The 24,470-nt window shown below is 32.4% G+C and overlaps 2 protein-coding genes and 1 long non-coding RNA gene across 5 annotated transcripts; all 3 read left to right on the plus strand.

The window, feature by feature from the left end:
- Positions 1–4,449: 4,449 nt before the first annotated feature.
- Positions 4,450–6,778, plus strand: LOC131173932 (uncharacterized). Of its 2 annotated transcripts, none has more exons than XR_009144251.1 (3): positions 4,450–6,095; positions 6,230–6,473; positions 6,624–6,778. It is a non-coding gene; the product is annotated as an uncharacterized LOC131173932 (long non-coding RNA). The 2 variants fall into 2 exon arrangements; XR_009144252.1 differs by having other exon boundaries at positions 6,230–6,459.
- A 5,698-nt stretch (positions 6,779–12,476) lies between these two features.
- On the plus strand, positions 12,477–17,109 carry LOC110641316 (uncharacterized). Of its 2 annotated transcripts, XM_058137002.1 has the most exons (18): positions 12,477–12,598; positions 12,682–12,794; positions 12,884–12,992; positions 13,100–13,164; positions 13,763–13,801; positions 14,289–14,385; positions 14,474–14,570; positions 14,699–14,762; positions 14,839–14,915; positions 15,015–15,096; positions 15,233–15,312; positions 15,394–15,478; positions 15,607–15,675; positions 15,753–15,820; positions 15,905–15,950; positions 16,149–16,601; positions 16,704–16,751; positions 16,891–17,109. In XM_058137002.1, exons 1-16 carry the CDS (start codon positions 12,547–12,549, stop codon positions 16,524–16,526), a joined length of 1,521 nt encoding a protein of 506 aa, XP_057992985.1. In that variant the 5' UTR covers positions 12,477–12,546; the 3' UTR covers positions 16,527–16,601; positions 16,704–16,751; positions 16,891–17,109. The 2 variants fall into 2 exon arrangements, with proteins under 2 accessions (XP_057992985.1, XP_057992984.1); XM_058137001.1 differs by having other exon boundaries at positions 16,704–17,109.
- A 4,020-nt stretch (positions 17,110–21,129) lies between these two features.
- Positions 21,130–23,578, plus strand: LOC110641299 (LOB domain-containing protein 25). The gene is made up of 3 exons (XM_021792962.2): positions 21,130–21,396; positions 21,770–22,019; positions 22,895–23,578. Exon 3 carries the CDS (start codon positions 22,913–22,915, stop codon positions 23,408–23,410), a length of 498 nt encoding a protein of 165 aa, XP_021648654.1. The 5' UTR covers positions 21,130–21,396; positions 21,770–22,019; positions 22,895–22,912; the 3' UTR covers positions 23,411–23,578.
- The last annotated feature ends 892 nt before the right edge of the window (positions 23,579–24,470 follow it).

Below are 24,470 nucleotides of genomic sequence, written 5' to 3' on the forward strand. Positions count from 1 at the left end.
AGTACCCACTATTCAATATTGCAGACTGATACATATGATCATGCTTTAGAAATGGTTTGTGCTTGATAGAGCACAAAGATAAGCTCAGTTCACATCAGAGAGTAGTACTAGGGGTCCATTGGTGATGTTGAATTGTCCTTTCTTTCTCTTACTTAAAGAATGTGGATTTGTATGAGTTGTGATGATGCTGACACTTAGCAACTCTTTTGAGTGATATGGCCTTAAACGGTGACCATCCTTACTGAGCTTTGGTAGATTTGAAGACATGACACTCGATTTGACAGGATCAGATTGGAATCCCGATTCCTCAAAAGTCTTAAATATTGAAATATAGTATATGTGTGATTTTGTGTTGTCAAATCAAAGCCATTTATAGCTAAACAATAATCAGGTTTTGAAGATTAAAATTAAAAAATAAAAATAAAAATTTCCAAAGTAAAATTAAAAAAAAAAATCCAAAATAATGACATTATACATGATTGATAAAGAATAATTTACCCACATAAATTTTGAAGGGGAGTCATTTTATGCGAAGGCAAGATTTTTTTTCCCTTTAAAAAAAAATTCAAAATTCTAATTATAGGCTAAGACATGGTGGATGTGTTTTGTGGCCATTGATCAACTGCATGTTCTTCCACACCAATGAAAGTGATCATTGGTTTAGATTGAATTAAATTAAATTAAATTATAAAAATTAAATTATAAATTTTAAAAATTAAATCGAATTAAAATAGATAAATAAACGAATTGAATCAAATAATTTTATTTTAGTTTAGATTGATTTTATTTTTTATTATTTTTTAATTTAAATTTATGTTTCAAATTATTTAATATGATTTTGACCTTACTTTAAACTTAATAACCATTAATTAATAAAATTAAATAATTTATATATATATAAAATTACATATAATTCATAAATTTTTCATCAAAATAAATCAATTAAAAATTTAATAAAACTATTTAGTTCGGTTTGATTTAATCGATTTTTTTCTCTTAAAAATCGAACCAATTGAAATAACTAAAATTTTTATAACACAAGTCGAATCGAACTGAATTATTTTAAAAATCAAATCAAATTATCGAATTGAGGCAATTTAATTTATTCAATTTGAACGGAATAATACTCACCCCTGCACAAACTATATTAAAATAACACTTTGTAATAATAATAATAATAAATAAATAAATAAAAGCAAAATCAATTAAGTAAATCGGCTACAATCTTGTTCCGGAAGGATTTTCTGCAGCCCTGATTTGTCAAAATTTTTATTTTTTTTGTTAGAAAAACAAATTTAGCCCAAAATTAATTTAACAATTTAAATCCAATTCGAATCCGATTTCAATCTAAATTTGACCAATTTTAATTTAATTTCAATTTCGAATTGAATCCATTTGATTCCGAGCTGGACTATGGCTACCTCTAAAATTTTAGAAGTAGAATCAATTATCCATACATAGGCGGTCAATACATACAATAATGTCTTGTTTGGCCGGTTTGATTTCAATTGTTTTGTTGGTGTTTATAATTGTGGAAACAAGTCTCATGTTGATAGTGTAAAAGAAAATTGAAAGACGTATAAGTGTTGGTAAACTAAATTAAATAGCTTATGTCATTGTTTAGTGGAGAGCCCAATTCAACATATAGCCTCTCAGTTTGATATTCACACCCCTAGGTAGGTCCATAATGACAGAAAAAAATCACTGGAGTTTTCAAATTTTACAGATACTAGTGTGTTCTTATAACCAAAGTCACTAAAATAACAGAAAAAAATCTTTGCTTCAATATCACTTCTGATATGAAAGGATCCTTTGCTTAATCTCACTTCTGATATGAAAGGATCAATAGCAAATTTGTGATCAGTATAGAATCTAATCATTCTATTTGATTTCAAAGCCAACCAATTGCAACCACTAAACAACAACAACTAAGCCTAAATTCAAAACTAATTGGAATCAATTATATGGATATTTTTTTTGTTATTCAATTCTGTTAGACATCAAGTTCAAGTTCGCAACTATGTCCAAAGCTTGTATCAGTTTTGGAATCATTGGTTTTAGACGAGCTTGTGGTGCTCAACGGTTGACATCACTAATCTTGAATTCTATTTTCCACCAAATAAAAAAAAATCGCTGGAGATTTCAAATTTTACTGATACCAGTGTGTTCTTATAACCAAAGTCACTAAAACAAGAGAAAAGGATCTTTGCTTCAATATCACTTCTGGTATGAAAGGATCCTTTGCTTGATCTCACTTCCACATGCATGCAAGTAAAATTCTAATCTGAAATAGAAAGATCAAATATGGACATAACAAAATTTGAACCTTTTTAGTGCTTTTGCACAGATAAAACAAATCCATTGCTCAGAAGCAGTTTTTACAATGAGTAAAACACATTGATATAAAAGAAAAGTTGCTGCCTTTCTGCGAGGAGCACAACAGACTGTTGCCTTAGTCACAAGAACTCTATCTGAAAAGAGTATAATCTTAAATCAATTATAGCAAAAGAAGGACCCAGAACCCCACACGACATATATTAGCGTCCTGACAAAAAGGAACTGTTAAATGACACAGCAGCTTCTTTCTGTTGGAGAAAACATCTCAATTTTTTGGACAAGGAATAATTGATCAAATTTAATTCTGAAATTTCACTAAAGCTGTATTGGTCACTGGGGCATGTGACTGTTCTAGGACCATTGCATATCCTGACAACTCACCAATACATTTGAATATACCAAGTGGCATTTTGTCACTTCTAGCCTACTTTAGCAATATAACTATCAGCAGATTATTACAAGTACCTAATGATCCACATATTCAAAGTTTAAAAAATCTCTTTTAAGTGCAAGGACAAAGATTTTGGCAGAACAAAGAAGTTTTAAGATTATCTCTGAGAGTTTAGATCAAGACTTGCCAAAAGTTCAACTAGTCCTGAGCCTGTATCTTTAGTGGCATGCAACACCGGCCACCTTTTACTTTGTGTTTGCTAGGTTAGATTTTCTGTCATCGGAAACATTCAGGTTAGCATAACAGTTTTGCAAGATCATTAACAAATGAGAGCAGTAAAACCAACTTTCACACCTTTGAAACAAAAGATCACCAAGAAAGTCAATAATTCATGTTGCATTTAGCGTAAGCAAAGCTTTTCATCCTAGATTTTCCCTGTTTTGATCAATATAAGCAGCAGGAAAGGGAGGCGGAACCATCATGCGAAAATAAATACTTTACATTTGTGATGTTTTGGGTTATTAGTTTTAAGAAACCCTACAAATGATACGCCACATCTTCCATATCTTTTATCAGTGCTGATCGCTGCAGATCAGGGATGCATTGCAAAGCATGTTAAAACTTTTGGCAACCTTAGAACAGCTGACATCCAAATATCATGGTAGCAAAATTCATATAAACAGACAGATATAGAAAATTATCATAAATAAATTTAAAAAAAAAGATTTGTTTAGCTTTATCAAAATTACATGCCCAATGAAGTGTCCTTTCATATTTCCTTGTCGACTATGAGCTATCATGACCTAGTCAGAAGCTTATAATCATTTTGTATTAGATATTATTTACAATATTAATGCATAACCAAGATCATATTGTTACAGATATATTAGTGGTTAATTTTCCAAGTTCCCTTCAGTAGTATATGCATAGTAATGTTTCAGTGTCCTTTTTCCATTTTACCTTCTGTTCCCCCAAGTGAACTCATGTTCTAGTCCACGTCATTTTTCTCATGGCCTAATGACAATTAGTATTTTAACTCAATACAAGCCCAATTATTCAGCCTTATGGGCAGTTAAAACCCACAACTCTGTCTAGACTTTGATACCATGTTAAATTTAAAGAGACTACTGAACAAATTACGTATTAATATATTTTAATGCGGGCTTATATAAGTGATTAAGTTGCTTCACATATCAAAATAACTAGTCAATTTAATGTTGTAACTCAACCACTTATATTCACCCTTTCAATCTTATATTTTTCCAATATGGTATAATATTCCAAACAAACTCTAAGACAACTTTGCCAAATGCCAGCATAAATGCACAAACAAACACGGTATTTTAAGCATATACCTTATGTTACTTCCACAAAATTTTAAGCTAGATATTAAAATTATATTTTATAAGCCAAAAATTTACTACCTTAGTGAAATCACAAAATTCAAGGTTAGCTATATCCTTAAAACCATAGTTATGTGCAAAGCTTTCAACTAATAATGATCTTAACCATTAAAATACTTCATATTTTTTCCCGAAGTAGATTTACACTAATCAATTATTTATGGAGCCAATGAATATTTAATTGTTTATTAGTGAGAAAATCAGTAAAAAGACACAGTTAACAGACACTTGACCCCAGTGAGTTTAATCAACATCCTGAAACAGCTGACGACTTGTTAAAATCAGCAAACATGGAAGTATCAAGTGATGTGGAAACTTTGTATAGCGGCTTTAAAGGCAATGCTGGAGTGGCAGCAGGTGGAAGTTTTTTTGAATCACCTGCAATTGCCGAAGTTCCTCACAGCAGAAAACAACAAATTTCTCAGGCTGATGACATGTCATACCAAGGTGAGAAGGAAATGCTAGAGAATGAAAGCAGATACAGAAAGATGAAAAGTTTAAGATCATAGAAGATATGGGAACTAAGGAGAATGAAATCATGGGTGAGACAGAAGAGACAGCAAAAATGGATGAAAGCTGTGAAATTTCAGATGCTACAGGAATCAGTTTAGAGACGGATAAGATTGAGGAACCATGCTTCAGGGTTGGAGAAGAGGAAACTTTAAGGGAGGACAGAATATCTGACAAAGTTGAAGAAAACCCACTAATGCAAAAGAAATTAGCGGCTTGCAGAAAGATGAAGAAGACAGACCAAAGGAAAATGAGGATGTGGAACACAAACAAGCAAGCATAGTTGAGGCCATCTCAGGTTAGAATGAAGAACCTTTGATTCACATCCCTGATCTGACAGTCCACAATTTCGACACTAATGTTAAACCAAGCACAGATAACTGACTAAAAAATGAAAGTAAAGACAATGCTTGGAGAACTGAAACTGCAACTAGTGAAGAAAACAATGGAAAAAAAAACTTCTGAAGAAGTACAACAGAAGCAAGAAGAGAGATGTTCCAGTTCCTTGGATGAGGAGGAGGGTCCCATTGTGGCCAAGCCAATTGAAAAGATAGAGAGTGAGAAAGAAGGCATCGGACATAATGCAATTGGAGAAGCTTCCCCAATATTGGCAAAAATTTTAGACATCCAGAATGATAGAAAAGCCAGCTCTGCCATTATAGAGAATTAAGAGGATAAACTTGACATTCCATTTGTCACATTGGCAACAGACAGGCCGAGCATGCAGGAAGATGATGGACTTAAAGAAGGAGACAAGCTAGAAGAGACCTCCAGGATATCAATCAAAGAGGAAAGCCAAGATACAGTCAACTTAAATGAGAATAAGAAGGACATGACCCCAATTATTGATAAAACCCAAGAGAAGCATCATGTAGATATTCCTCATGTCACAAAGATTGAGTGTGTTTGCAGAAAGTAGAGAGACTCAAATATCCAATGTAGTCCCAGAAAATCAGTGAGAGGATGTCCACAAAAAGCCCACAAGAAGGCGGCCAGATGTAATTCCCTGAGAAAACAGATCAAGCTGATAGCAGTGAAGGTGAAAAAGTTAAGGATGAGATGATTCCTGAACAAAATCTTGACAATTTTCTTGTAAATCACAAGAAAGGTCAACAAAACATAGATGAAGAGCTGGCTGTAACAGAGGCATCAGCAGGGGAGAGCAGAGACAACAGTGGCCATACAGTGGTAGCAGCTGAAACAACGTCAATGATGCAGTAACTTCTCTAGAACACAGGAAAGATGAACAAGGAAACAAAGAGATAAAAGCGTCTCTGGGAATGGCTTCTGAGAAGATAGACACAATTGCTTCAAGTGAATGCTCTGAAATAATTACATGTGCCAAAGAGGATACATCCATCAAAAGTCAGGAAGAAAGCCATGACATAAAGGAGAAAGAAGAGAAACTAATGGACATTAATGCTATCAGGGATGATGAAATTCCAAAACCGGAGGTTAAAAAAAAATATTATTTTTCAAACATTTTCAATTCCGAACTTCCATTTATCTGAGTAATCCTTTAGACATCACAAAAAATGAACACTATAGTCACCAAATTTTTTTCACATATCTTCTTTCCTTGTTGCAGAACCTCCAACCCATAGAACTGAATGAGAAGATTGAAATTGCAGAAGTTGAGATCCCAAACAAAAGCGTCAAAGAGTTAAATGCAACTCATTAATTGGAACAAGAAACAGGACTATTAGAAGGTGAAGATCTGGGTGGGTCTCTAACTTTGAACCTCAGGACCAAGCTAAGGAAGAAGAGATGTCAGTAGACATTGATGCTATCAGAGATGATGGAATTCCAAAAGTAGAGGTTAAAACAATGACGTAAAAAAAAAAAATCATTCTTGAACCTTTTTCAATTCCAAAGTTATTTTAACCGTATTTCTTCCTGTACACATCATTACAGCGAAAACTACAGCATCTAAAATGACATCTGTATCTCCAGAGTTCACAAATTTTCTTTCCTTGCTGCAGAATCACCTATCAAACTCAGTGAAAAGATTGAGATCCCAAACATGAGCGTTGATGAGTTAAATGCCACTCATTCATTGGAACAAGGAACAGGAGTAGTAGAAGGTGAAGAACTGGGGGGAGTCACTGACTTTGAACCTCGAGACCAAGTTAAGGAAGAAGAGAAATCAGTAGAAATTGATACTATCATAGATGATGGAATTCCAAAAGTAGAGGTAAAAACAGTATTAGTCTTTAACCCTTTTCAAATCCAAAGTTTCATTTATATGCATTGCTTCCTTTACATGTCATAAAATTGAATATTACAGCATCAACAATGATAACCATAGATCCAGAGTTCAACAAATTTTTCTTTCCCCCCACCAACAGAAATCATTGAAAATGTGGAGATTGCAGAAGTTAAGATCCCAAACAAAAGCGTTGACGAGTTAAATGCAACTCATTCACTAGTACAAGGAACAGGACTGGTAGAAGGTGAAGAGCTGGCGGGAGTTTCTTACTTTGAACCTCAAGACCAAGTTAAGGAAGAACAGAAACCAGTAGAAATTGATGCTATCAGAGATGATGGAATTCCAAAAGTGAAGGTAAAAACAATATTAATTCAATCCAAAGTTTCAATTATCTGTATCGCTCCCTATACAGATCATAGAAATGAGTACTATAACATCAACAATGATAACAATATCTCCACATGCAAGTGAGATAGTTGAAAAACATATCAGCACAGAAATAGGAGCAGTTGAGACACTTCACCAAGTTGTTCAGAATGAGGCTGCCGAAGTGCATTTTCCAGATGACACAGGAGGGAAAATGCCAAGAAGGCAGAATGAAAACTAAATGATGAAAATCAGGGTGATGAGACAATATCTAGAGATGGCATAACAGAGCCACAACTGCAACTGGAAAGGTTAGATCACATTTGGCTCCCCGTCCATCTGAGTTTTATGCAATGTTTTTTCATCTTCCTTACTCTTCTGAAGAACCAAATAGAGCCTAAGCATAAAACCAGATGAGAAAAAAAAGTTCCACTTAAATTAAGAATCTTCATATTTTGTCTTATCAGGATTTGGGTACAGAGACATCACAAATAGAAGTTGCCGCAAGCCTTGCAGAAGGCTCTGAAACCACTCAGGACATTCATCAGGAAGAGAGAACCTCTGATGGAACACTGGAAAACCAAATATCGAGAGAAATAGAGCTTGAGATGATGATTTCAACTGGAAAGCAAGATGTTCCACATGTGCTGCAAGAACCAGTTGTACAAACCACACAAGTTATTGAGGTGGGAGGTTCACAGACTGTATATGACACAGATGTCGATTCAGATGTTAAAGGAGTTGAACATGGAGCTCAGAATATAGTGGATGAGAAAGATGGAAAAGCCATTGAGGAGACTGTATCAAAGGATTCGGCGAAATTTTCATTATTTGACATGATGCAAAATCCACGAGAGAAAGGCAAGCAGCTGGAGAATTGACTAAAGAGAAAGAACCAAAGGCAAGCAAAGAAGAAATGAAAATTGAAAAACAAATTGAACAAACAGAAAAGGCAAAATCAGACTAAGAAGAAGAAGAGGAAGGAGAGGAGCACAAAGAGAATGACTCAGGCCCTGATGCTCCACTAATTGAAGAAGCCTCAAGAGACATAGACATCAAGATTTCACATAAGAAGTCTGATAATATACTATCTGGTGCAGGATCAAAGGTGAAACATTCAGTTTCCAAGGTGAAGAAAGTCATTACTGGTAAGTCTTCTCATCCAAAGCAACAATCACCAAAATGAAGTACAAAATAATAGGTGACATTCAGCAGCTAAATAGGTTCTTAGCCAGAAAAACAAATTCATTCAAAGAGTTGTTCTCACTTAAATGTTTTGATTATAGGAGTGAGGTTTGAAGTGTGGTGTGTCAATATAGGTAGCTTGTAACTACAAATCCAAATTCTGAATATATGTATAATGAGTTGAACATACCATGATTGTAATGTGTTACAATTCTACTGCTTGCAAGGAAAAGCTCTACTGTGGAGAATCTTGAAACCAGATTTTATTGTTCTTCTTAAATAATTCAGAAAAAAGCAATTAAAAGAAACATCAAGATGGAATAAAAGAAACATCAAGACGGAAGGCAATCATCCCAAATAAAATGACATCAGCACATTATATAAGCAAAACGTTCAGGTTACTTTAGTTATTTATACTTATTAACCGAACTGATTAACCAATTTTTTTCAAAAGTACTAACCGAAACCAAATCAAAAAAATAAAAAAACCAAACCAAAAAACCAATTAAATTGGTTCAGTTTGGTCGTTCGGTTAAAACCAATTAGTGCTCATGCTTATGGGTTCTCAAGAACTCTGTACATTACAGGCATCGACACACTGCATTTTTTTTGTTCCATATTCTCTCTGTCTCTCATGCTGGTGAATTAATTGAGTTGTTGGATTGTGATGATTTTGATGGGTAGTAGATCTATTTCACTTGAGTTGCTGGTTTTGTGGTGATTTATTTATGCTTCTAGGTGTTTGGGTATTTGATTTTGTTGGGTATCTGATTTTGTTGGGTATGAGAAGAATTTTCTTTTTTCTTTGCAAATTATGATGATTTTGATGGGTAGTGGATCTATTTTACTTGAGTTGCTGGTTTTATGATGATTTATTTATGCTTCTAGCTACTTGGGTATTTGATTTTGTTGGGTATTATGAAATCTTCTCTTTAATTTTTTTTTTCTTAATAAACTTTTTTTCTTTGCAAATTGTTCTGATTATTGGAATTTCATAGAAATTTCTTGTATGTTGCATCTGCATTTGGTTATTGAATCATTGCTTTGGTTTTCTGCACAAAATTGAACAGAACAGTGGAAACAGTACCCTTTGGTTGTAGGAGAGTTTGGGCTTTGGACATCATACAGAACCAATTGTTTTAAACCGAACCAAACATATTTGATTCAGTTCTTGTCTTAATTCAGTTTGGTTTGGTTAACATTTTATATGAATTTGGTTGTTCGGTTTTTTGATTTCGGTTCGGTTTTGCACACCCCTAGCAACAAATAAATTTCACATGATTGACAGTACAACTTAATGGAAACATGAAACAGGAACTCATCTACCTAATAATATATGCCCTTTACAGATACAAAAGCCTTTCGTAATTTATGAGTATAGACAATATAAGCTTGCCTCTCATGATTCAACCTAGTCAATTTGAATAGGAAAAAAAAATCATATTGAAGTATGGAAGGTATGTAAAGGCAACATAATAGAACGTTACACATCTTAACACCCATAAACTGCATTAACTTTTTTGCATTTTGTTCAATGAAATTTGTATCACCTTCGATAGTTATGAGCGCATTCAACATCAATTTTCAACCTTTCTGAGGCAGATAATACCGCAAACAATTGCAAGACTGTAAGACAGTCATCCAAGTCCCTGAGTGCATCGACAAACTTTGGATACCTAAAAAACCAAGCAAAAAAAAAAAAGGATTTCACAAGGACTTCCCATGAGCTGTGAATAATGACATTTTTGTGCCTATGCATGTGAGTGCACTAGTAGAGTGAGCAAACCTTTGAAGAATGACACCATCATAACTAGGAGCAGGTTGGCAAGTTAGGAGACGAATTGGCTGATCATTATCCTTCTTTGCCAATGCCTTTTTTATCTTCTTCTGGTAAGCCCTTATTTTTCTAAACTTCTCAAGTAATGGCTCATGTTGAAGGCAGGCAATATCTTTCACATGATAGTAAGTGTGGTGATTTCCTTTCACCTTCTTCTTTGGCTCCCGAGGGAATATGCCTTGAGAATGCATAGTTTCCTACAATTTTAGAACAGTTACATAATAAGCGCATACTTTTGCAAAATTTTCCTTCCTTTTTCAATAATAAAAGAAAAAAGTAAGAAAAGAGTCAATTAGTGCTTCAGTTAAATTCCATCCAATTGCCAACCAAACAAGGACGAAACACATTGACAGATATTTAAAACTTGGTTAAAAAATTAAGTAGTCACACCCTGGCGTCACTCTAACATGACAGCATGCAGCAAAAGCAGGGACAAGGAGAATTTCACATTTCACATTTGACAGCAAAACTATAAAAACCAATTCATCAGACTCAGCAACTTAACATGGCTGCCATTATTAATCTTCCTAATCCTCTTTTCAAATAAGAGCAAAAGTGAATTTCAAACTTCATCGCATTTTCTTAACAATGTTCCTCAAACAAAATGCTTATGGGATTCATTCATTTGCCAATGAACTTCATAACGTTCATCTGTTAGTGATTTCCAATGTTTGGTGTTTTAAATACTTATGCATATAAAATGAAGCAAAAGTACACTAAAATTTGCCAATCCCACTAATTTGATAGAATTTGGTTAAGGTAAAACCGAATTTCATAAAATTAAAAATAAAGAATTAAAAATGAATTTGTTAAGGTTGCAAACATGGCAAGATTGGATTTGAAAATAATTCCACTAACTTTTAACAAATATTGATATTCATTTATTCCTGGCAGCCAAACGGACTCATTAATAACAACATACTCTGACCAAATCAGTTACTTTCCATAAAACCTTAAACACAAATAAACTTAAAAGGTATCCATTTTGATACAGAAATGAACACGAACAATAAACACGCACGCAGCTGAATAGGTGATATGATGAGAAATAGAGAAGGTACCTGAAGAGAGTGAGACAGCACTGGAGCTGCTTGACAGCTTGTGACCTGGTGACGAACCTGGCTGCGTTACCCTCCTTCTTTCCCTGAAAAAATAATTCAACAGAAAAAATAACGGAGAAACCGTGAGAAAACATGGAGATTCTTAACAACTGAAAATTGAAATCCACGGTTTAAAGCCAACTTACTATAGTGCTTAACTTCCTCGTCATGGCTGCAAAAAAGCTTAGCAGGACACACACAGCTGCAGTAGGCTCCAGGCAAAGATAAAAACCAGGGATTCAGGGTTGAAGTAAATTGGGGGTCCAAATGTCCAATCAGTGATCACGGTCCAAATGTCATTTATTTATTTATTTATTTTATTTTTTCAAAGATAAAGTTCATTAGTAGGCATTTGAATGGCGAGGAATTACAATATTAAAAATGCTTTATAGCTTTAAAGGGGAAACCTAGCTAAACTCAAATGGCCAGAAACACTGAGAAAATAATTTTTTTAAGTATATTAATTAAAAAATATTAAAAAATAATTTAAAAATAAATTTAATAAATTTTAATTATAAAAATATTAATATAATAAAATAATCTTTTAAAATATTTTTCAACAGCATCTAAAATTATATTTTTATAAAAAAATAATTTTATCCATTTAAATACAATGCTAAATAAGTACTAAATTTAATTTAATTTTAAATTCATTTCAGATAACCCTATAAAAGATAAATCAAGTAAAAGACTTATCATAAAGAAAAAAACACTTGTGTCATTGTTACTAAAATTATTAGTTATTATCAATAGTATATAATTTTTAATGTTTTAAAAATTTAAATTAACTAATAATTTAATTCAATTTGATTTAATAAGATGGCATCTTAATTTTATTTATTAAAAAATAAAATATTTTAAAATATAAATAATATAATACATTTTCACTCATATAAATATAAAAATCTACGCAAAATGAATTATTTTTTTTTTAATTATTAACAACACCTAATAATTTTTTTGGATTGTTATTTAATTTAATTATTTATTGAGACCGATAGAAGCACCGCCACAGGCACGCGGAGAGAAAAAAATTGAGTTTCCCGCGTGCTTAAAACGGCAATACTCGCGGTCGCGCCAAAATGAATTCAATAAAACCATTTCAAAAACCCACCTTACTGCTCCCTCTAAGAAAAAAAAAAAAAAAACACCTTGCGACTTCTCCTCCTTTCTCTGCCTCTCTCTCTCTCTCTCTATCCATCGCCGCCATGGACTCCTTCTTCCAAGGCATCAGGTCCAGAGAACTCACCGGATTCAGAGGTGACCTCTCCCTCCTTCTCCACCTTCTCTTTCATCTATCTCTCTCTCTCTCTCTCCATTAATCTTTTTTTTTTTTTAATCAGTTCGAAAACGGCCGTGTATCGGTGATAAGGCGTCTGATTTTGCTGAATTTGGAGGTCTGGCCATTGAACATAATGGTGATGAGACGCCTCCTTTGGCCATTTCTTTTGGCAAGGTACAATTCTTATATGCATTTAGATTAAAATTCACAGCTACTTTTTTTTTTTTTCAATTTACTGAATTGTGGGATTTTAATTTTTGTAGACAAGTAAAAGTTCCCATATTTTGGCTGTGTCTGATGAGGATGGTTACTTGAGCTTATTTGATGCTCGTAAAAAACTTCCTTCTCATGCATCTCATCAAGAATGTTCAGGTTTTCTTTGCTCACTCTGCTAAGAATCCTAATTCAATTTTTTTTTTTAATTGGTAAAATGATCTGTTTTGGGATTTTCCCCCTCCCCTTTGTATGATTATGTGCAGGAAAATCAAGAATCAGTGAATGGGTGGCTCACCAGAATGCCATATTTGATATATGCTGGATCAAGGTGCTTAACACTACCACATCTTATAAACAACATTTCTTGTTCTAAATTATCTGGGACGTTGGTCACTTACCAGCTTGAGATTTAGAACTGTTTTCATTCCTACTGAAAATATGTACTGATTGAGCTATGCCATAAGAGAAATTTGAGAGCAATGTGGTATAGTTTTGCTTTGAATAGCGTCAGTTCGGATAAGTTGTCAACTTTAGTACAAGTGAATTCGTTTAGCATGGCTGTGAGTATTATTTGATTGATTGCATCTTCTACGGAACTGACCAATCTGCCGTAAATTGGCCAATATAATATGTAGAAAGGAAAACAGAAATTTTGCACAAGTTTAATTACAAATCCAATGATGATAATTTGCATTTTGCATTTTATCGTGCTCCTATTATTTTTGCTGATTAAGTTGCAAGCTACTTACTAGGACTACCAACTTTGTGAATCTTAAATACTGGCGGGTTACTATTGTTAGATCCTTAAGTTTGTGAGGAGAGAGGTTGTGATTTAGCTTTTAATGGTTATTCATTAGAAATCTGGACTCAAACTGATGAATTTGATATTCCTTGATGCTAATGCAAGTGTATCTGAAATGTCTCAGGAAGATACCAGCATCCTCACTGCTTCGGGTGATCAAACTGTAAGTAATCACAAATTAACATAGATTATTCTTGTGTTTGACTCTACCATTTATGTCATATTTTTATGCTTCTATTTCAATTGATATTATGAGGGATGTCTTTAGTTGGCTTGTTCATGGAAAAAATCGGGTTAATGAATTCTCTACAAGAATTCTGCTTCTGTTATGATAGAGCAAGACAGATTTAACAGAATCATTCAAAGTTCTAAGATGCTGTTTATTTTGCCCTAAGATTTATTTTATTTTATTTTTATGGCCAGATCAACCGCTTTATGAAATAACCAATCTCATAGGTTTGAATATTTTAGGCCTTACAGAATTTTATGAAAGGTGTTGAGATAAACATTAACTTTTATTTAATTCTGTGAGTTCAACCTAGATAAAGTTGGAAGAAGACTTTCCAGCAGCAATGTTCAATTTTAAAATGCATTATTCCATATTTGCTTCCTGAACTATCCTGGTTACACTTTCGTGGGTGATTGTACAGATTAAGGTATGGGATGCACAGGAGGAGAAATGCACTGGAGTTTTGATGGGGCATACAGGAAGTATTAAATCTATGTATCCCCATCCAGCAAATTCTGGTTGGTGTTTTAAAGCGCATTATATCAGCCTGAGAGGCTTCATTTTTTCTTATTGCAACAACATGATTTTTGCTCCAATTTCTTGCAGATCTTCTTGTTTCTGGTTCAAGAGATGGGTCCTTTGCCATATGGGACTTGAGATGCAAGGTTGCTTCTAAGAGTAGATGCAGTGAAGCTTGCATAACGTGAGTTACATTCTTTCTGTCATCCAGTTGATAACATTGTGGTCGTGTTTTATGCACCTACGAGTTTTTTTTTTACCCAATCTGTTTGTTTATTCCATTTTTCTCATTTTTTCTTATGCTTCATCCAGTTCAACTGCCATGGTCAGGAGAGCTCATGTTTCACCTCAAGCAAAGCGAATTAGACGGAACAAAGTTTGTTCCTTTAAAGAGACAAGAATTTCTTTGTACTCAAGTTTCATTCACATTGCTAATACTTCAATTTTTTCAGGCTGCTTCCATGAGCATTACATCAGTTCTTTATCTCAAGGATGGAATCTCCATTGCCACTGCTGGGGCAGTGGACAGGTCAGTTTAAAGCATCTGCAATCTGAGCTGAATTTTAATTCCTTAGCAGAAATGACATGTATTGACTTTTCTTCTTTTCATATATCGGTTATTTTTCAGCATTGTAAAATTCTGGGATACCAGAAATTTAAAGGCTCAGGTCACTCAGGCTTGTCCTCATCCTAAATCATCAACTGAAAAGGTATGTTTTCAACTAAACAATGGATGCTAACATCTTCATCTCTAATATTCCGTAGGTGTAATGTTGAATATATCTATAATTTTGTCAAACTTATTCAAATTTATGGACTCTGTATATTTCCCTACCCTCCTTTCAGGAAAGAAGATTGCATGGCATATCAAGCCTGTCCCAGGATTTAAATGGAGTCTTTCTTACAGCTTCATGCATGGATAATAGGTATTTGGTAGTTTTGATGAGCTTATTTTTGAAATTTATTTAGATATCATTTGGCGCATCTTAAAAAGTTATTTTTGGCAGAATATACTTGTATAATGTGCTTCAGCTTGAAAAAGGTCCAATTAAGTCGTTCTCTGGATGCCGGATTGAATCATTCTTTGTAAAGGTATGCAGTTGGTCTACAGGGGCCTCAAAACAGTTTTCACTTTATAAGCTTAAACATCATGTTCTCTGCTGACAAATGATGCTTTTTTGGCATATATATATTATTAATACGAGTTATGCAACTTGCAGTCAGCAATCAGTCCTGATGCAGCTCAAATTCTCACTGGCTCTAGCGATGGAAATGCCTACATATGGCAGGTTTTGTTTCTTCTGAAGTGGGTTTTATTTGGTTTTAGTCTCTTTCTATATAAAATTTGATTGGCTTGCCATACCAGGTGAACAAGCCTGACAAAGATCCCATTACATTGAAAACCCATGATGGAGAAGTTACAGCAGTAGATTGGTATTCTTTTTAAGCCAAATGCAGTTCTCATCAAGGATCTTTTTCCTATATGCACTTACTATTTTCCACTAACATCTATTGCAGGTGCCCATTAGATGGCAAGATAGCTACTGCTTCAGATGATTTCACCGTAAGATGATACTCCTAAAAATGTTTTGCAATTGATGAATCATCTAAAAGACAACTTACTTAACTCTGTTTTGGAATTTTGATCCATTCTATTATACATTCTTTTTATGCTTATTTTCTCTTGACGCTTGCTAAAGTGTCTTAATATCGGTGCCTGTATTGGATATCTCATTTGCTTCAAAAACTCTTAATTTGATAGGTTCGCATTTGGAATGTCCAAAGCAGTTGTGCAGATTCAAGGTCACCTTCGTCCATTAGAAGGAGAATAATGGCAATTCCAACTGAAGAATGTCGAAGGCTTTTAAGGAATGAAGAACTGATGGGTCTTGCAAAAGCTCCCGGTGATTTGCATCCTTCGGATGAAGTATGCCATGAAATGGACTCACTAAACTCTATCACAATGCCTGCAATAAGTACTCCTGAACCTCAGAGGAGAAGGTTCTCATCGGATTGTGATTCAAAAGAAACTTTTGAGAAAACTCCTGAAGCAGCAATGAAGAGTCCATCTTCTGTATTGAACCCGCCTTCTTCCTTGAAAAGAAAAACCATCCGGGATTACTTTCTAGCTGCACAGTAAGAGATAATTTACAGTATGCATCCTATGCACGAGTTTTTCTTGAGTAGCTGGTAGGGTCATTTTCTTAGATTATAGGTAAGTTCCATATTTCTTTCCTTTTCTCTTTTATTGTGCTTTCTTTGATAATTTGCACTAATTGGAGTGCAAGCTTGATTGTGTTGCATTTTCACTTTGCAGGTTTGAAGTTGACATCGATTGTATAGCAAGAAACCAGAGGATCTCTTGGTCAGTAACATGTACCATCAAAATATTCTGCCTTTTTTCTCTTGGGTATAGTAGTAGAATTGAAATATGTACATTTGTCGCTTATACAGTTATACTGATTTATTAGCTAGATTCAATTGCTTCTGTTTCTGACTTGCAGTAGCCTGAAGTGTCATTGGATACTACAGTGAATGTTTGTCTAGTAAAATTTTTGGATGGTGGTTAATTAGGGAGGATTGAGAAGGCATTTGATGTAATCAAAAGCAGAAATGAATCCATTTTCTCTGTAGGCAAAATTCATATTGCTCTATTGTTGCTTATGTTCATGGGCGATAATAACAGCGTTAATTAGAAAAGTCATCTTGAGATTTTTTTTTTTAGTATAAATTTTAAAATTTATTGTTTTAAAATTAGCAAGATTAATCTCTGTAATTTGCTAATAATTTTACAGTTAATGGTGTTTGTTTATAAAATTATAAAATTATCAATGTATTTTGTTCTTATATATTTTTAATAATGCACATTTTAAAGTCAATGATATCTCTCCCAATAGAAGTATGTAGCAAATTTCAACTTTCAAATATAGGGAGAAGCATTTGCAGGTAAACCTGGCAATAAAAACTTAGTTTGACATTTCATACATACACAGTCGAGAGAAAAGTGAGAATGATAGTTGAAAAATGTTACAGCTAAACGAAGACTTTTCAAAGCCTAGTGGCAAATATAGGTGGGGGGGGGGGGCCAAAATTTCAAGTTTGATTACAAAACTAATGACAAAGTTAGCTTAATTGATCTTTTTATTGGCTTTTTCATTCTTGACCAATTACCCATGAATATAACATTTGGTCAATTCTCAATACAATGCCGTTTTAGGAAGTTTATCCATCCGCATCAAACTTTTTTGACTTTTTTGCCAAAATAACATGGCTTCTGTGGTTGCTGAGCGCTTCAATGGCTTTTAATTTTTTTAAACATTAGATTAATATATTCTTAATTATTCTTTTCATTTTTTTTTACATTTCTTTTATTATTATTATTAAATTTTAATATTTTAGATTTCAATAATATAATATTAGATATAATTTAGATAATATTAATAATTAAAAATTTTAAAATATTAACAGAATAGATAAAAAAAAAATACGTTCGTGTACTGCACAACGAAAAAATTAATGAAAAATATTATATATTATTTAATTTTATTTATTTTATGAAAAATATTTTTTAGTGTTTATGATATTAAAAAAATAGATTAATAAAAAATATTTTTTTAATTAAAATAAAATTTAAATTATTTTTAAGAAAAATAATTTTATCTGAATTAGTAGAATTTGAAAAGGGTACCATAAGCAATGCTTTGAATTTGAAATTAAATAATATCAATGTTGTATTAATGAGTGATGATTTAATGATACAAAAGGAAGTAATTTTTTAAATTTTAATATTATAATTAAATAATAAAAAATATTTTCATAAAAATATATATTTTTTAATTTTTTTATAAAAAATATTTTATATATAAAATATTTTATACGAAATAAACAGAGACTTAATTTAAATTAATTTTCAACAATGAAGTGGAATGTTCACTTATGAATTAGGCGTGAGTTCACAACATGTTAATGCTCTACAACAAAATCCTTTTGAAGGATAAAAATATAATAAAAATGTGAAACCACGTTATGTTTAATATATTAAATTAATTGAGAGTGATACATAGCACATTTCATCAACTAATAATAATTGCCTTTCTAATCATTAAGGTCATGCTTCAACCGACTTTGAAATATTCCTCTTTATCTCCTCCCCAACTTTCCGCTCAATGCCCAATTACAAACTCACTCAGTGAGTGCATTATTATCGATATTTAATACAGATATAAAATATTTTTGAAACTAAGTTTAAATTTTTAGAATAATGATAAGTGTTCGGTTATTACTATTTCACTTGTGCTTGTTAACGCTTCAAATCTAATGAACTTTCACGTACCGAGTATAGTAGAGATATAAAACTTTTAAAATTGATAAAAATCAGATTAATGTATTATAAAATTAAAAAGATTTATAGACATCTAATTTTTTAAATTGAAAAAAGTAAATTAAGGGAGTTTTAAACATTAATTTTATTGAGATTAAATAGGATTAATCAATTGACTTACAGACTATCTTGTTCAGATTTTGATTTGAGTAATGTGAGATATAGTAGGTAAGGTATCTCTCCAAATTTCATTTCTTGATGACTTTCAAGCTATCAAATGATTAAGAAATGAGGATATGGGTGGCGATTGTTTTATTGTTATCTCTTCCCGTTCTATATAACTTTTGCTTTTGTCTTTGGGAAGAAAATTAAAAAAAAAAACAAGTGTTTAGGCATATATATATATATTTGTTCATCACTTCAATCACATTAATTAGAATTTTGTTATGATGCAACCCATCACATACATCTACTTAAATATGTATCTTCATCAATAATAGTGCTGTTCTAAAGTGTTCCTTTCATATATTTAACCATTATATTTATGAAAAGTATAAGAGATATATATATATATATATATTTTTATTTTCATTGACTAAATGTACATGGTTGACATTTATGATCATTTTTTTTATTAATATATATATAAATTTAATATTTTTGTTGTTCAATGGGAAGCCATTAAAGCAAATTTTATGAAAAAAATATGTACACTTTTTTTTTTCTCCCAATGATTGAATGTCATAATGGAAGAGCTCCATGCCTCATTATATATAATTCTCAATCTAAGAACTCTGTTGATAATCAAGAAGATTTGATCAAACCGTTTATTTGATTTATGATCACTCAATTAAACCTAATTTATCTAAGTTTTAATTTCAAATTAATTGTAATCTATATGAATTAGCGGGTATATATATAACATTATTATTATTATTATTAAACCCAAAAGCCAACTATATTTGATTAAAAATAATAATTCAAAGAAAAAGGCTTAAAAATAATGAAAATGGTATAACCAGTTTGGTGAATCCCTAGCCACCCACTAAACTTCTCTATATATGACCCACTCATGTATGATGTATCTAATTAAATATCAGACAATTGACGGTGCATTGTTTGGCTTTATCCAAATAATACACAATCATTATTAGATATCTCCATCATCAACACATAAACTTCAACTGCTACTTCTATTCCTTTTCTTTTTCTTTACATTACATGTATAATATATACTGAGAAGGAATTCTTTCTCTTCTCATTAATCCATCTCAGCTCGAATCCAAATAATTCTTGAAATCTTAATTAGACGTTTGTTAAGAAAATTAAGAAGCAATTAATTAATTAATTAGAGAGATGAATAGGAAGAGAGAAAATAGAGAACACAAATGTCATTGTAAGATATGGAAATGGTCGAAGTTAATTTAGATCTTAATTAATTAATCAAGTGCGCACCGACCTGTGCGTGTGCACATACACATATCTAAATGAGGCAATAGTGGGAGTATGTTCATACACATGAACCTACCTTTTTCTTGTAGGGGGGCTTACAAGACTGATGTTTGGAAGCACTGAAATTGACTGTACAAATTTGGTGGCATACATGTGATGATTGCTGAAATTTCTCCAAAGTTTTGCTGCTAAGATTGTTATATCTCGTCAGCATTTGTCTTGAATTCACATTTTAGAATATTGATCTCTCTAGTCCTGGCAATTATTGAGTATACATTTACATTATGCAACTTGTGTCACTTTGTCTAGCTATCTAGGGATAAAAGATAAGATAAAAAGCTATCACAGAAGTGAAAATGAGAGTGACCCAATCAACCCTTTTTTTTTCCTTCTTTTGGGGGGCAGCATTTATATGTCCTTGCATTTCTGTCTAGTTCATCTCTAACCACAAATGAAAATTATAGATCTTAATATTCAGTACTGTGAATGATCAACTGGGATTCAATAATGGACCTTAACAGTATGAATAATGTATCAGAGCTTCATACTTCATTGTTGAATTCAATAATACAAGTTGACAGCTTTTTCCTTTTGATTTCTCATTGTATTTATGTATATATCTCAGTAAACAGGGATACATGCCCATATAATAAAAAAAGGTTACAATTAATTTGATGATTGTGATCGCTACCATTGATTGAAATAGGATTCTGGAGGAACAGAAAGAGAGAACTTGCAACTGTCAGTGTGGAAGTCGGGGCTTAAAAGTTTTTGAAGTAACAGAAGGAATAAGAAAGCTACGATATTGTTCACAGAAGACTTAAAATTACATTGCAAGTATGCAATTCTAGATTAAAGCAAACAAGGGTTTTTTGGAGAAGGGATTGGTAAGGTGACTGACACCTTTCATTGTACGAACCATTGAATAAAAAAGATTACTGTACTGGAATAGAAGATGTGCCGCAAATAAAAATTTCTATGAATTTCTCATTAAACCTCTACTGAATATACAAATAATTAATCAAGCAGATATGATGTATAGTAGATTCTGGCAATCATCTTAATTTAATGCCCTTTGTTTTTTCCCTTTTGAAATTTTTGATGGAGTAACCTATTTTTCAGTGTTGATTTGGCTTCATGTCCATATCTCTCAAGAACGAAGCCAAAATATTGGCAGAATTTTGCAGCCTTGTTTTGTAATGAAAGGGATGAGATGCTTTCTTCATTACTAGCTACGGTATGAACTTGTTACTATTGAGTATCTAGTTGATTCAATTAAGAGTTGACCCCTTCTGATCTTTTGATCATTGTCTGATTTCTGAATCATCATGTGATGATATCAGATCTCCCAGTCATGCAAAAATTGGCCTAGCTATGATAATTTTTTCAAGAATTATTTTTTTTTGAGAAAATAAAGAAACTTTTCAGCTAATTGGCCAAGTTCTTCAACAGTGTTTGATATTATTAAAACTGCAGTGTCATATTCATCATTTTACTAGTTGCCCCATTTATTGCACTTGTCTTTTGCTTTCCAAAATCCCTCTTCAATAAAATGCTCTTTGCCTCCCTTTTGCTCTAATCTTCCTTACCTTTTGTCACTGTATTTGCAGGGTTTCTCTCTCTGCCCTATAACTAGGGTTTCCTCTTATTCAACTCACATCTTAAAGCTAGCTTCAAAGAATTTTCCATCTCTCTCTCTCTCTCTCTCTCTCTCTCTCTCAAAGGCTGAGGCCGCAAAGTGTTTTCTTCCTTTGTACAATCAAACTACAGATCTTGAAAGAGCCTACACTGCACAAGAGGAAAATAAAACGGTAGCATTTCTGTTCTCCTCCTGATCAAAGAAACCTAGTCACAGTAAAGGTAAGTACAAGCAGCTCCCCTATAGCTCTCTCTCTCTCTCTCTATATCTATCTATATATATATACACACACGCACATATATGATCATTTCATTAATGCTACGGAATTAATTAAACCAAAGGATTTTGTTACATGGATTTGATTGTTACCAGAATTCCAGTTAATAAATGCTTTGTGTAAGGAAAATGATGAAGGGTTAAATTTGCGTCTGTGAGATCCACGGCTACTTTAGAATCATGAGTCTCCGCAAAGCTGCGGTAGGTATAGCTAGCTAGGTATCAAAATTTTTGAAAGAGAAGTGCAGAGAGACAGAGGACGGAAGAAAGAGAGGAGAGAGAGAGAGAGATTCTTGGCAGAACTATTTGACCAAACTTGCAAGAATCCTGACAAATGAAACTATATATGCAACTTTTTTTTCTTTCTTTATTTTTTCTTTTCTTAAAATTATATGTTTTTTTTTACTATATATGTTTTTATGTAAATTTTCAAGATGAAATATTTACATAAGAAATTATATATAGTTTTTAAGTTGTATTCAAGGAAGACAAGACAGATACTTTGCAGGCCAAAAAAGTGAAAGAGGTTTCAAAAAGGGATATGCATATGAGAATTGTGTGCGCTTCATGAAAAAAAAAAAAAAAAAAAAAAATATATATATATATATATATATATATATATATATATATATATATAGTCCAAAGAAATTTCCTTATAAAATAGAGCAAGATTTTGTCTGCTTCAACCAGTTCTTGTTCATGAAGGAAATTTCAGAACATTTTAATCATATTGTAAATTCCAGTTTTATAAACTATAGAAGAACATGCAAGAAAATTATATGTTTGATGGATTAGGCTGTTCATTAATTGAATATTGCAGCATATATATATATGGTGGATGGCTTCTTCTAGTTATTCCAATTCTCCATGTGCTGCTTGCAAGTTCCTGAGGAGAAAATGCTTGCCAGATTGCATATTTGCACCTTATTTCCCACCTGAAGAGCCTCAGAAATTTGCCAATGTTCACAAGATATTTGGTGCAAGCAATGTGAGTAAGCTGCTCAATGAGGTCCTTCCCCATCAGAGAGAAGATGCAGTGAACTCTCTAGCCTATGAAGCTGAGGCAAGAATGAAAGATCCAGTGTATGGTTGTGTTGGTGCAATTTCTGTCCTCCAAAGGCAAGTCATTAGACTCCAAAAGGAATTAGATGCTACCAATGCTGATTTGATAAGGTATGCCTGTAATGAAATGCCACCAACATCATTTGGAAGATCATCAAGGATGGGTCATGGAGGATCATCATCATCTGCTTCTTATGATCAAAATTCTGCTTTGTATTATCCTCCTCCTTGGAATAATGACGCTCAAGAGAGAGGAGATCATGGTAGCATTTAATTTTTAAATTTATATTTTATTTTAATAGCATATCCTGTATAACTGTACTTGCAGTACTTTTAACCCCTTTAGGGTTTTCTTCTCTGAAATTACTAGCCCTGTACTTTGGCACCACAAAAAATTAGTATGGTTTGGTATCTAGTGGAGACCTTGGATCGTTCTATGGCATTTGAGTCTGCACTTCCCCAGATGGATTATATAACTGTGGTGTATGTTAAGTGCATTAATTGGTAACAAACTCCAATCAGTATCAAAATCAACCTAAAGAATTATGATATATATGGGAAATTTTTATATATGGAAAATTTTTATTTAAATTCAGCCGATTATAAATTCAAGACATAAGTTTATGAGTTTTATAATATATCTTATAACTTTAAATACATAATAAATCAGGTTAAAATCCAACATGAATATAAATATTTATGTGGAATCCAGCTGGTCTTTTCCATGGACAGAGAAAAGAAACAAATGGAACAATAGAACTGTTAGCTCATGAATCAATTTATTCCATCTATATGTTTTTTTTTTCTTTAATATAATATTCCTTCTTTATTGTTGGATTACACATAGTCCAAGTCAAAAATTACTCATATTCAAATTAATTGTCAAAGAAAGAGAATATATCAGGATTTTATTGGATTTTATTTTTTTATTTTACTTAGAGAAAAGGTTAATAACTAGTGAATTATATAATTTTTATATTATTGAAAGTAATTTTTAAAATATAATTTTTTTTTATAGAATTAATTCTTATTGAAACTCAAATTTAATCGAGCCCATAACTCTATAAATCACTTAGTACTATTAAATTAATGTTAGTTGATAATTGTAAATTTAAATTTCAATCAAAATAAAAAATAATAAATAAATTAAAATATATAAATATAATTATTTATATAGAATCTAGCTGGTCTTTTCCATGGACAAAGAAAGAAACAAATGGAACAATTGAACCGCTACCTCATGAATCAATTTATTCCATCTCTCTCTCTCTCTCTCTCTCTCTCTCTCTCTCTCTCTCTCTCTCTCTATATATATATATATATATATATTCCAT

Source organism: Hevea brasiliensis, chromosome 15, assembly GCF_030052815.1.
Source record: "Hevea brasiliensis isolate MT/VB/25A 57/8 chromosome 15, ASM3005281v1, whole genome shotgun sequence".
Lineage (NCBI taxonomy): Eukaryota > Viridiplantae > Streptophyta > Magnoliopsida > Malpighiales > Euphorbiaceae > Hevea > Hevea brasiliensis.